The sequence below is a fragment of the Dromaius novaehollandiae genome, chromosome 6 (assembly GCF_036370855.1).
Source record: "Dromaius novaehollandiae isolate bDroNov1 chromosome 6, bDroNov1.hap1, whole genome shotgun sequence".
NCBI classification, from domain to species: Eukaryota; Metazoa; Chordata; class Aves; order Casuariiformes; family Dromaiidae; genus Dromaius; species Dromaius novaehollandiae.
Window position 1 is genome coordinate 31,814,284 of NC_088103.1, and position 12,934 is coordinate 31,827,217.

At 36.3% G+C, this 12,934-nt stretch overlaps 1 protein-coding gene across 2 annotated transcripts in view; it reads right to left on the minus strand.

Moving 5' to 3' along the window:
* LOC112989791 (gamma-aminobutyric acid receptor subunit pi-like) overlaps positions 1–12,934 on the minus strand; it is a 46,534-nt gene that overhangs the window by 22,307 nt on the left and 11,293 nt on the right. For both annotated transcript variants that reach the window (XM_026111141.2, XM_064514072.1), the window contains exons 3-6: positions 12,339–12,442; positions 3,137–3,204; positions 1,430–1,647; positions 735–817 (exon numbers count right to left, since the gene is read on the minus strand). In XM_026111141.2, the coding sequence (XP_025966926.2) occupies positions 735–817; positions 1,430–1,647; positions 3,137–3,204; positions 12,339–12,442 (473 nt within the window). The remainder of the gene's footprint in view (positions 1–734; positions 818–1,429; positions 1,648–3,136; positions 3,205–12,338; positions 12,443–12,934) is intronic.

Below are 12,934 nucleotides of genomic sequence, written 5' to 3' on the forward strand. Positions count from 1 at the left end.
TATTTGCTGGCAGTGCATCTTTACAAAGTATTACAGGAGAATATTTTAATGAAAAAAAATGGAGCACATTGCTTGATAAAATGAGAACCTAGAACAGGATATTCAGTCTCAATGTTTCAACCGATGACATTTTCTCCCAGGGCACTGGCACAGAGACAATTAATTAAGTCATAGAAGGACCTGTATATACCCTTCTCAGAACAGAACTGTCTATGCAATTACCTTTTTTCAATATGAAGACAGTAAATTAATTAAATATTAACTCTATGCCAACCAATAAGCCTTATCCTAATTTCTTTCTTTCTTAAGGGAGTTATGCCTCAGGAAAAAAATTACATGATATCTGGAAGAGGAAAAAGAAAAAAAAAGAGGCAAAAGTCAAATAAAACAATTAATCTTCTTGGCTCTGCTAGAAAATGTCTGCTTGCAGAACTGCCCCTGAAGACCTATAAAATACCTGTGCAGGATGCAGTGCAAAAGTGGACCCATAATCTTCCAAAATTGTATTTAATGTTAGTATTTCAGGGTACTGCCATGCTATTTTCAGTGAAGCCTCATACACTTATCTTCGTATACAAATACTGTTGCAGCTCAACAGGAACCGGTCACATGCTACCCCCTAGCTTCTCTAAAAATCCCAGCCTCTTCGGTAGTATCGGCTATCCAGCAGCCCTTGCAACAGACCACAAGTATTTTTCTAATTTTATAAAAATAATAGCAGTAAAGTCTCTTACAGCTCTCCAGTTGCAAAGTACATGTCTGCTTATCCATTGGATATTTGGTCAGATCCATGCTGCATGCAACAGTTGTGGTTATCCTTCAAAAACAGAGTATTGCTGATTATTAATGGGAAAAAAATCGTTCAGCGCTACAAATAGAATTAAGCCATGTAAGTTTCCTGAACTAATATTTGTAGAAAAATATCTACTAATAGGAAAAAATCTAGTATTTACTAGCATCAACTAACAGGATCCAAACTGGAAACCGTTCCAGAATATTTCAATTTAGTATCAGCCTCAAAAGACCATGCCCCCTTCTTACTTGTAGTGTACATTTGTATATATTTTTAATATGTTTCAGAATTTTGTCATATTTATCAAAACCTATTACAAAAGGTAATTTCAATAAAGTATGTCAATCAGTCCTTATAGTTTCCTTTCTTCAGTGATGAATTCACTGGGAAACACATTTGGTCTACATAAAACAAAAGGTTTATCGAAGGAGGAAAATGAAACCTATTTAATAATGTAATCATATTGGTCAATCATATCACATATTTATAAAGCTACAAGACCAGATCTACTCTAATTTTACAGACAGACCACCTTCTAAAGCCAGAGCACATTAAGCATAAAATCACGCTAACATGGAAAGCTTAAAATGTAAGTAAAAGCCAAAAAATGAAGGCTGGTATGTGGTGTATACATACCGTAGGGCATACAAGACCGTTCCATTAGGATATATTCTTATAAGACGATTTTCAACAGTGATATCATGAAGAAAAGACTTTTTTGAATCAACTATGAAGGTATCTGGTACCCAAAGCATTTCCACAAGCCGACCGTCGAGACTTAAACTCTTATTACCATCAAAACAAAGTCTCTCATCAGTCCACCGCTGCCTTAGAAATATGGTAGCTGTGTAATCCTGAAAGAGAAAAAACAAACAATCATACAGAGCAAGCCACCATTATTCAGTTTTTCAAAAGTGCATGGAAACAGTTTTTAGGCACATAACAGCCTGTGGCTCTCCATGTCCCACTCAAACACTAGCGCTCAGATAGCAGCTTTACCAGCTCTTTTACTGCCAAATGCTCCAGCACTTGATGTGGGGTTGACATCATTAAGAAATATTATCTTGAGTAGATTTTGTCCTTATGGCCCAGGGCAATTTTAGAGTAAATGGTGGGGGCCTCAATCTGGGGATATAATTCAACTGAAGTCAGAGTTTTGTCGGCAGATAATCTGGCTCTATAAATCTTTAAACTTTAGAGTGATTTATATAAAGTGGCTGTAAACATCATTTTGTTTACATAAACTAATAGGCAATTTTATATATGGAAGAAGTTTTATAAATTCAGATGCATAAAGATAAAAAAAAAAAAAGTTAGTGTAATAGGAAGCCAGGGAAATATAATGAATACATCATCTTTTAGCACATTTCATCCTTTCAACATGACCGGGGAAACAGCGGTGCCAAATTTATCAAGGCCTTTAACACAGCTATCAGCTGAATTCACGTTCAACTTAAATATGCCTTGTAGCTTTACATCAAAATCAAGGTGTTTCTTAGCCACTTTTTAATCAACTTTTGATTCTGCGAGGTGTTTTTGTCAGTATTTTAAATTCACCTTAAGTTCTGACCTTACTTCCTCCTTTTTAAATACCAGTAGCTGTAAATACCTCCAAAGTACACAACAGATTTGAATATTCAACTTTCCTAGAAGGACCGAGTAATGGAAAGGTGAGGTAACAGTGCCTACGGATAAAAGGACAGTAAGTATATAAATATTTTTTCACTAATATCAAATATCTGATTAATGAGTTTTGTGTTTCTATGCACGCAAGTTGGATCTTAAATTGGAAAAGTATACTACGTTCCTTCATTCAAAAATAAATAATAGAAATGTAATGAAATACAGCTGGAATAAAGATATGAATCACAGTAAGAGAAAAATATTATGATTTCAGCTGTGGCTAAATACAAGGAAAAAGAATTGCTTCAAAGGCACATGTGAATGTATTATCTCTAATTTTCTGAAATGCATAGGAACTGAGACATTTCATTTGGAAAATAACTACTGCTCTGTGTGCCTTTCATTAAGGCAGTTAATACTGGGTAGCAAAATAAATTTCTGTTTTTATTTACGAGGTGTATGACTTGTATCTGCTAGACTAGAACTTCTATAAAGTACTAGTCTAGAAACTAGTCATTATTAGCAACGTAGTTTTTATTATAGTGTAAGCACTATAGCTGCTACCTGTAGTTGAAAACAAAACTCCATCTCCTAATACACAGGGAATAGCATTGACTGCACAAGGAGAAAAGCCTCAAAGTCACATTGCTAGCAACTGTAAATACAAGACATTAACTTATCAGTAAGCAAAATAAAAAAATATAACAAAAGTTACAATACCATGTTTATTTCTGATATTGTGTCAATGCTTGCAATATCCAGACTCATTCCAACCGACACAGGACCATCTGCAAAAAAGAGAAAGTCGGAATCCAGCTCACAGTTCTTTAATACTCAGTGTTCATCAGCAGAGACTGCTACAAAAGTCTTCCATGATATCTTCCACTTTTTCTAAGTGTTTAGTAGCTTTTTTCCAAAGGAAGTATTTCTCAAATTTAGATTATGAAAGAAATTTGAGGATTTCATATCAAAAAATAATACTTCTAAATTAAACAGTAATTTGCTTTTAATAAATATGCTTAATTTCCAAAGGTCATCTTACATGATTTTTTTTTCTAGAAAAAAAGCATTGGGGAAAACATTGCACAGTAAGGTGCCAAAGGTACAATACCCACGGTGCGTCACACCCCTCTGCTCCAAGGTGCAGAGCTGTGGAAAGAATGCTTCCAGTTGCAACATCTGGTCCGTCAGATGTTAGCAAACTAAGGAGTTGCTCCGGGCAGCATCACATGGTTAATATCCAGATGGGATACCTGAAAGACTTCATTTACTGCCTATTTAAGAGTATATTTTCTATTTTGTGCCATTGCATTCTAACATAACTTCTTGCTTTTGTCCCTTAGTAGCTAGTTCATGGTGTGAATACTTGCATTTATAAAGGAAAGCTAGTCATTTCATTCTCCTCTTAATAATAAACTTAACTGAGGGTTTATTCCGTGTGATTAAACACCTTACCTAGGTAGTTGTCATGATGCCATTGTAATGTTGGTATGCTCAGACTCTCACTTCCTTGTGCATATGTATTTCAGTGTCAGGAGGATGAGCAGCTGTGCATTTTAGAATGCAGAATTTGTGCAGAGCTTTCATGGAAACATGACATTATTCCTGGTTGAGTATGTGCAGAATAATTAACAGAGTACATCTACAAGGAAATTCATATTAAATATGTGCATCTTTCCAAACTGTGAGAAGCAGAGAACGCAGTACTGAGAAATGAAGGAGTACTTTAGATGAGACCTATGTAGTTTATGGTGACTGTATATTGCATGTACACTGCTGAACATGTACATGCATTGCATGTATACAGCTGGCCCTTTGCAATGCATTACATATGTAGCTCTTATATGCACCCAAGTGGCATACAGAGATCAGTAAGATTGTGTCCACCTGCAGCCCACTGAGTAACACACACAAAAAAAGTGTCATTCTAAATGGCACCACTGTGCTAGTATTTTTCCAGAATAATTTCTATTAGTAATGCAAGGGTTAGAGTCTCAATGTCTGATACAACTCTGTGTGGTCACAGAAGTCTGGTGCTCCTGAAAGAATATGTGAATGCTTTGTTCTGGATGTAGTTGCAAGTTAAAAAAAACTCCAGTTTAAAGGAGAATGGTAGGCTTGAAGCATCCCCTGATGGTAATCAGTGTGTCTATTATATATTACATATTTTACATAGGGATGAGAAGAAATTGTTCATCTACTGAAAAAAAGACTTTGGAGGTTAATTCTGGAACAAAATTTTTTGACTGAAAAGTTCTCAGACCACAGACCATTGACAGATTATTCTTCTCTTTCCATTCTCTTCAGTTTTTGATAATCCAAAAATACATTTACGAGTTCTCCCTCCTAGTGTAAAAACCTTGGCCTTCCAGGAAACTGATCCCATCTTTCCAGGGTGCAACAGCAATGGAGTCAATTGATATTCATGCCCACCATTGTACCCTATTGCTATCACAGGTACAATATTGACAGCCTGCAAAATAATTATTAAAAAAAAAGTCAGAGACCCTCACAAATCATGAGATTTAAAAACAAGTGTGATTTATAATCCCTTTTCTGTTTTTTAAAATGTTCCTACAGATCCCCATGTAGGACTGTGACAGTTAGAGAGTATTGCCAAGTGTAACACAAGAGTTTGGGGCCCTCCTAACACCAGGTGTATGCTAAGCAGTGGTCCATCCGAAGGAGATGACAATATAGTGTTGAGCTGGCTAAACGGGAGTTGCGGTTGGGAATCATCAGGCTTTCTCCTATAACACTAGTTAAGATGATAAAGATTAGGGGAAATGTTCGTTAGCAATATTTCAGTAGCATCAGCACTAATGTTACATGTTTAAGAAGGAAACTGACTTTCCAGAGAGATTACTTAATTAAAATCAAGTTCAGTCTTTTCTGGAATTACAGAAACAGGACTTTTTATGTCTCTCCGTTGTTTCTTTCCTACAGTGTTAGTTTGAAATACTTTCGAACAACATGACAGAATTGAGGTTGGGGGACTCCCATCTAGCTCAGACTGACCGTCCTGGCAGAGACATGCCTCACACCTCGAGTGCTGATGAGGGGCAGCATAATCAGGACAAAAAACATGCTCTTCTGCCAGCCCTGCCAGTCTCTGTAACCGAGCACTTTTGCTGTGCAACCAGCTTGACTTGAACCAAGCCTTCATGAAAATTCAGCACAAAATAAAAATCCCATCAGGTATTTTTAAAGAGGTGTACGCCACGAATCATTTAAACACCAAAAATGCAACTATATAGTCAACAATAGTGCAACTTCCAAACTGAGTTCTTGGATGCTTTTCATGCAAGACAACTAAGACAGTACGGAACATAGAGGATAGTTTTCTTCTACTATCTAGGAGCTACTAAAGTTGCTCTCTGTCGTTCATTAGTGATGGGAATCTACTCTTAGCCCCAAGTCAAAATCTGGTAAACTGGTAAAGAGATGCTAAAGGTGCATCTCGTTACAGCAATCTGTGCACAAATTAGCATACTTTTTTGTCTTTGTACATAAACTTCAGTAAAAATTAAAGTTTTCCCAGGGCAATATTGTAAAGTATCTAAATGCGGCTAAGATTCTCCTGATATGAGAACGTATACTATCTTTTAATTAGTACATACAACGTGCTGTTTAGTGGGATGGCTTTTAACTTAGTAGTTCCGCACTTCCTCAACAACTTCAACGTAATTCAATTGTCAAGAAAAAACTCCAGCCTTATTTACAGAGGCTGACTTATTTGGAAAGGAGGAGGCTGGGAGAATATAAAATTTCACTCAGTCCCTAGCAAGTTATGTACCTATTTTCCAAAGGAGCCTTTAGCTCTTCTTGCACTATTACTGCATGCACTGAACAGACATTCACTGCAATCCCATGTGGGGAAGCGGCATGAAGAGTGGCAGATGTACTACAAACAGTCAATAACTTAAAAATTAACAGTTTGGACCACCACAGTGCTGCAGCCCATTAAACTTTGTGCAAAGTAAACCACCACCAAGTCACATACGTGTTTGTAACTCTGAAGTTACTGTACTCTACTGGAGCTCTACTACTTAAATCAATTAATTGATAGTATTGGAGGATATACCAAAGAAAAAGACACTTTATTTAAGAAACTTTAAGAATGGATAACAAATGGGAAAGGGAGAATGCTAATGGCATATGCAAAAGTGGGCATCTTAAAATAAGCAGGCCTCAATAACTCACGTAAGAAGCCTTATAAGAACAAAGTAAGGAGTTTGCTGAACTGCTAGTAATATTCTTTTTTCATTCAGTTTAAGAAAACTAGGCAATTCTGAAATATCTGAAATATTCTTTCTGAAAAGAGATGGTATTTTAAAATAATGCACTATTCTTGCAGCAATACTGGATAAAGTACTGTGTGACTCTAACAGAGAATTAGAAGCAAAAGTATAACTAAAATAAGTCATTACAGTTTCATGAAATACTGGCTTCATTTTCCTGATTTTCTGTTTTGTTTTACAATGTTATGGGGCTTGTTGATAAAAGTGACTCATTACACTTGGATTTTTTCAGTGCGTTTAGCTTCCCACCACAGCACATCATTTTTGAAGAATACAAATTATGTAAAATGACTTGCAAGATTAAGATGGGCTTCTGACAGACCCCAACTTAATTGTTAATATGAAGATATCAAAACATGGAGCCATTTCTAGCAGGTTCATGTTCAATTCTATTTGGTTACATCAAAGATTTAGATGATGATGTATCTTTGTTAGCACAATTTGCAGATGAGACAAAAATTGGTGGGGATAGTAATAATAAAGTTCTTCAACAAATGATTTAACAAGCTGTTATTTTAATACAGCCAAATGCATGCAAGTAATGTGGAAACAAATAATGCAAGCAATACCTAAGGATAGGAAACTAGCTTGGCAAGCAATGCCTTTGAGAAGGATTTAGGGGCTGTCACAGATAATCACTTCAACATGAGCTTTCAGCATTGTGCTTTAGCAAAAACCCTTTTGCAGTGGGGAGCAATGCACAGAATTAAGTTATCTTGCAATCTAGACTGTACTGGCAAGACTATTATTAGATTACTGTCACAAGTTCTGTTTCCCACATTTCAAAAAATGTGTAAACAGCAGACAGAGTTCAAAGGAGACAGAGAAAATATTTAAAGAGATGAAAAACTCTTAAAGTTTAATATCAAAGTTTACAATGTGAAAATTAAAGAACAGAATTTACTCAGCTCCTCAAATGGAAGACAGAGAGGTTACTTGCCCAGGGGCAATAAGTACACAGAAAAGATCTCCAACAGTGGAGTCATACACACTTGCTGACAAAGCAAAGCAAGATCCCAGGTTTTGGAAGTTGAAGAAAAAGTGAAACTTTGAAATCAACTTGAAAGAAGTTGATTTTTCCTAACTGAACTTAAGCACTATTCATCATTTGACTCCTCTAATACTCAGCACTTGAAGGGGGAAAAAAAAATATAAACATATATATATATCTCCATCCTACATGCAAGAGGCTGGGTTTGATGGCAATGGTAATTCCCTAGTGTCTCTTATTCCCATGAGAGAGTAGGAAAATCTAAATTAGCAGCTGTATGCTCAAGCTTACAGTTTTGCACAGTCACTGATTTGTTGAATCTCAAGGATTCAGTAGGGATTCAAAGGACTTTTTTCCCCCCAATATACAACTGGTTATACATATGCTGAGCTTTTGACCTTTCTCTGAAGGATTGGCCACATTTGTAAACATACACCAGACAAGGAAAGCTAGTTTGTACATAAAATAATCAACAGATGACAATTATGGTATGGCCTGGTACAACTTTCTCACATACCTTGTGAGCTTGTCTTGCTAAACCAAAGGGTCTTAGACAGGGTAACATACTCACATCTCTTTGGGGGTGTAAACAGTAGGCTTTCAGAGGACAAAAACGCCTTGGTCTAATTAAACTCGTTGAACTTGATATAAACAACATTTGGACAAAATGTAATGGCCTGTCCTATGCAGGCAGTTGGACTAGAAGATTTAATTGGCTTTCCTGAATTTAAATCTTGAGACCGTGAAAGGTATTACTCACTACAAAGCTAAGGAAAATGATCTTTTAAATAAGGTTTAGGATAACCATTTTAAACATGACACTTTCCTATGCCACTTGAAAGCAGCTTCCATATTCAAGTGTATTTAGCTGTGACCTTTTCCTAGTCTCTCATTTATTAATTAAAACACTTAAATTATCACATTCAATCACAGAACAAAATCTATTTGTATAAAATTATTTACAAGATTTTATGCATCTCTTAACAACCCTCTGAACCTGATGTGAGGCTCACTGAAGTCAGCAGGCATCGCTCATTAACTGCAGAGAGGTTTGGCACAGCACCCACGTTCTTGCTCTGCACACTTTTGGCAAAAAACCCTGATGTTAAAATCTGATGTTCCTTGTCTTGCTGAGATAACGTGTCAGGGTTACGTAGCACAGTCAAGGAAAATAACCGTGCATTTTTAAATCCTTTATGTCAGCTTTTCTGCAGGAGGCTTTCACTTCTATCTCACTGACCAGGATGGACACGAGTACATTAAGGGGTACTATCTACTAATACAAAAATATTTCACATTCCTTTCCAAAGAATGGCTAAAACCATTCTATATTAGGTGATTTTTTTAAAATTTGCTAATAACAGTGAACAGATAGATAAATCAAGTCTTAATGAACTTCCCATTCTAAGACTCATTGGGTTGCACTGGCACAAGCAGAGGTGTTAAAAGATACAGTTAAGAGAGGGGAACGTTCTCAATAGTGCTATTCAGATCACAGCAGACCCTAGTAACCAAATCCAGCTGGTACTGCTGTGTATTAAACACTGCATATAAGTACCCTAGGAATCTGTAACCAGCATGTGCCAGCTAGCACAGATGAACATAAAACATTCAGTCAATTTTACTTGTCTAAACCCTTTGAAATACTAAGCCTGGCTCCATTTCACCTAACTCCTGGGACCTAATTTAGGTGCCTGAGACAGGAATGACAGTCTGTATTGGGCATAAATGGCAGAGGTCCAGTAGTGAGGGGGTGCGGGGGGGGGGGGGGGACCTGTGTGGGATGAGACCACTCTAAAATAAAATTAATTTAATCTGGGTTGAAAAATCTAAGAAATCTGGGAAATCTAAATCATGTAAAAAGAGGAAAAGACCATTTTTCTGTTGGTATGCATAGTCATGATGTTCAAAAATCTTCATAACCTCTTCATTAATGGCACTAGCTGAGCTGCATCAATCATCTGCCAGTCCCAGCACAAGTGACAAATACAAGCAAATTGGCAAATGGATGGTTTGTTAAAATAAGAACTTACTAGTTGCCACAATATTTCCTTGACTAGTAAATATTTGTTTCCCCCGTATTTAGAAAAAAGGCGATCCTCATTTTATGATTGTTCATACATAATGCTTTCTTTTTCAGAACTAAAAATCCATTTTTGCTAAATATTAAGGAATTCAGTGTCACTGACTTTCTAAGAGCATGATTTTATCTTGGTAGCAAGCATCACTTCAAAAACCCCCATTTTCTGCCTAAAGAAAAAAAATCAAGGACAAATGACTTTGAAATGACTCTGACTTATGGTTAAAAAAAAAAAAAAAAAAAATCATGCTAACCTCTTGCTCATCTCACACTTGATAAACTCGTGTATCAGTATTCCATTATAACTAGTTAACAATAAGGTCAAAGCACAGTAGATGTCAATAAATAATATAATGTAGTCCTATGACAAATTTCTTCATACATATTTTTTGGATGCATATCAAACTGACCATACATATAAACAGGGATGCACACTGCTTGAAAACAAAGGAATCTCAGCCCCCAAAAAGGGACCTAAGTGCCTAAAAGAGGAGCAAGGCAGACCGAGGCAAGAGACCAAAACTGTGATAAAATAACAAAAAATATTTGCTCAGTCACTCCCCAGATTTGGTTGATTTCATTGTTTGACTTGAGATTTCTAGACTTCTCTGGTTATGCCCCTGTCCTTGCCCAAATCTCCTAACCTGCATCCTGAAGTGCCGAACTCCCGCTTAGACCCTGCTGGGATCTTACTCTTACTGGGAGCTTACACGACTTTAACCAGCACTTTGATCTTGCAATATATATATGCATACATATATATATACACATACATATAGAATATATACACATATATATATATACACATATATATATACATATATATATATATATATATATATACACATATATATATTTTCAAGACTTCTGAGACAGCAGTGTTTGCATGCCTGAGCTGCAGCGAGCACAGGCAGTGATTCTGACCCATCTGAAAGTGCTTGACATGCTCTGTACATGACATAAGAGTTGATTTGTGCTTGCGCTCCTCTGGGATTTCCAGATAAACACAGAAAGTCCTTCACATCTGTCTGGTCAAAATTCCCAGGCAAAAAAAGAGCAATAGCCTGACTGTGACTTAGCATTACTGCAGCTGAGAAGAAATTCTGTTCAAATTAGAAAAAGGAGATTCACAGCTTGAAAGTGCTGTACTGTTGGTCTCTACAGTAACAGAATTTTGTAATGCAATTCTATTTGCAGTCTACCAAAGCACATCTATAATGGTAGCATCAATGCATCTCTAGTACCAGAAAGAAGTGACACATGAAATATCTATATCTGCAGTGGTTACTAATTTACTTTTCATTATGCATCATCTTAAATGAGAAGGGGCACCTTTATTTATTATCATTACTTTTATTTCGCTGGTAACCTTCCCAATGACCATGTAAATACTTTAAAGCAGTTGTGTCAGCAGTTGAGACAATTACAATAAAAACAAACAGATGAAATAATTATTTTCCCTTTAAACTAAACCTAAGATAAAGGTTTCTATCAATGTTTTATGAAATTGATTTATGAACTGCACATGCTGTGAACTCTTACCAAGCAGGCTGGTAGTCTCACCGCATGTTTGCATGGTAAGAGATAACTACATGGTCTGAGAAACTCTTCAGCCAATAATTTTTAAGTGATTATATAAAGAGCTAGAAAAGTCTCCATTTAAAAACCCCTAATGTTTCTGAAGTTAAGAACTATTGCCTGGCACTGACACTGTAAGTTTATTTTCTGTCAGACACATGGAGCTGAGCGCCTATTCAACATGTAGAATATTTTCTGTTTCAGAGCTCTGCAGTTATCCCAGGAAGAGAGATCTGTATCCCCCCTCCCTGTAACTCCTGAATATTTCAAATATTTGCAATGGCCTGATTCAGGCAAGGAAGACGTTTGTCACTGAGATTTCAAGTGCATAAGGCCAGCTCTGCCACAGGGCAGTACATATCAGCCTTGCTACAGGTAGACAAAAGTGGGTCTTCCAACATGGTGTATGTGGCCTTCTGACATCGGGAACTGACCTTTTAGATTCATTTTCCCTTACAGTTCTGCAAGGACCAGTTCAGTGACCTTTAAGACCCAAGGCAAGGAACATTTATTTAATAACTCCCTTGTGATCTTCTAGTAGGTCATATAATACTTCATACATTAGTAAGACTAGCCTGTGCTTTTTGGAACAATTTGAAAAATCACAAGAATGATAAGTAAAGCTTTCTTGTGGTTAATTAAAATTTGGTATAGTTATTATTTGGGAAATTAGAGTAAGTTATGTTTTTAGATAAGTACAGTATTGCACTGAGGACATGTGAACGCCAGCATCCGAGTTTGTAACAGATAGTCTGGAAGCCTTGCTTGTGACTGCCCAGAATTTATAAACTTCATCTTGGGCCACAAAATGCTTTGCCTTCTTATATCACAGGACAACACATATCATCATATCAGACATTATTAAACATTGGAGAAAAAGGTACAATGAAAAAATATTTTTTCTCATTGCTGTTTCTCAGATAGCATATCATGTTATGGGATAGCCTTATGAGACACAGTTTTTCTACTTACTGTCAAAGAATGGACGTAGATACTTGTTGTACCCTTTTATTATTTTGTGTATAGTTGGAGGAAAAATTTCACCTTTTCCTTCAGCTTCAGCAGTTTGCATTGATCTAGAAGAAAAGAAGAAAATGAGGATGTTTTAAAAGAGCAGTTATCAGTTATAGCAGAGATAGCATTCCAGATCAATATTGTATTAGTGTCAAGGCTGCTGCTGATTACTGCCCATCAGATGACATATCAGAGGCTTGTGTATTTCTATTTCACAGTACCATATAAAAAAATTAGAAGACACCAGATTTAACAAAACTGTGTTAATCTCTTTTTTTGCAAAAATATCACTTTTATGCCTTAAAGTCTAGCATTTCTTAACATTTCACCTGAAAAAGTAGTTCAGTCTTAATACATTCTCTGTAAATAGGGCAGTATTGTTATAATCTAGGAAAGCAGAACTGCTTATTGACTGCTTATTTCAGCATTTAAAATTAAGCTTCTTTTTATATAATGAAATACAGTCAGTTTAGCTCCTAGAGGGTGATAGGGACCAGTCTAAGAGATTAGCGCATAAAATCACTTTTAAATTCCTGCTTTTACAATACCATCTT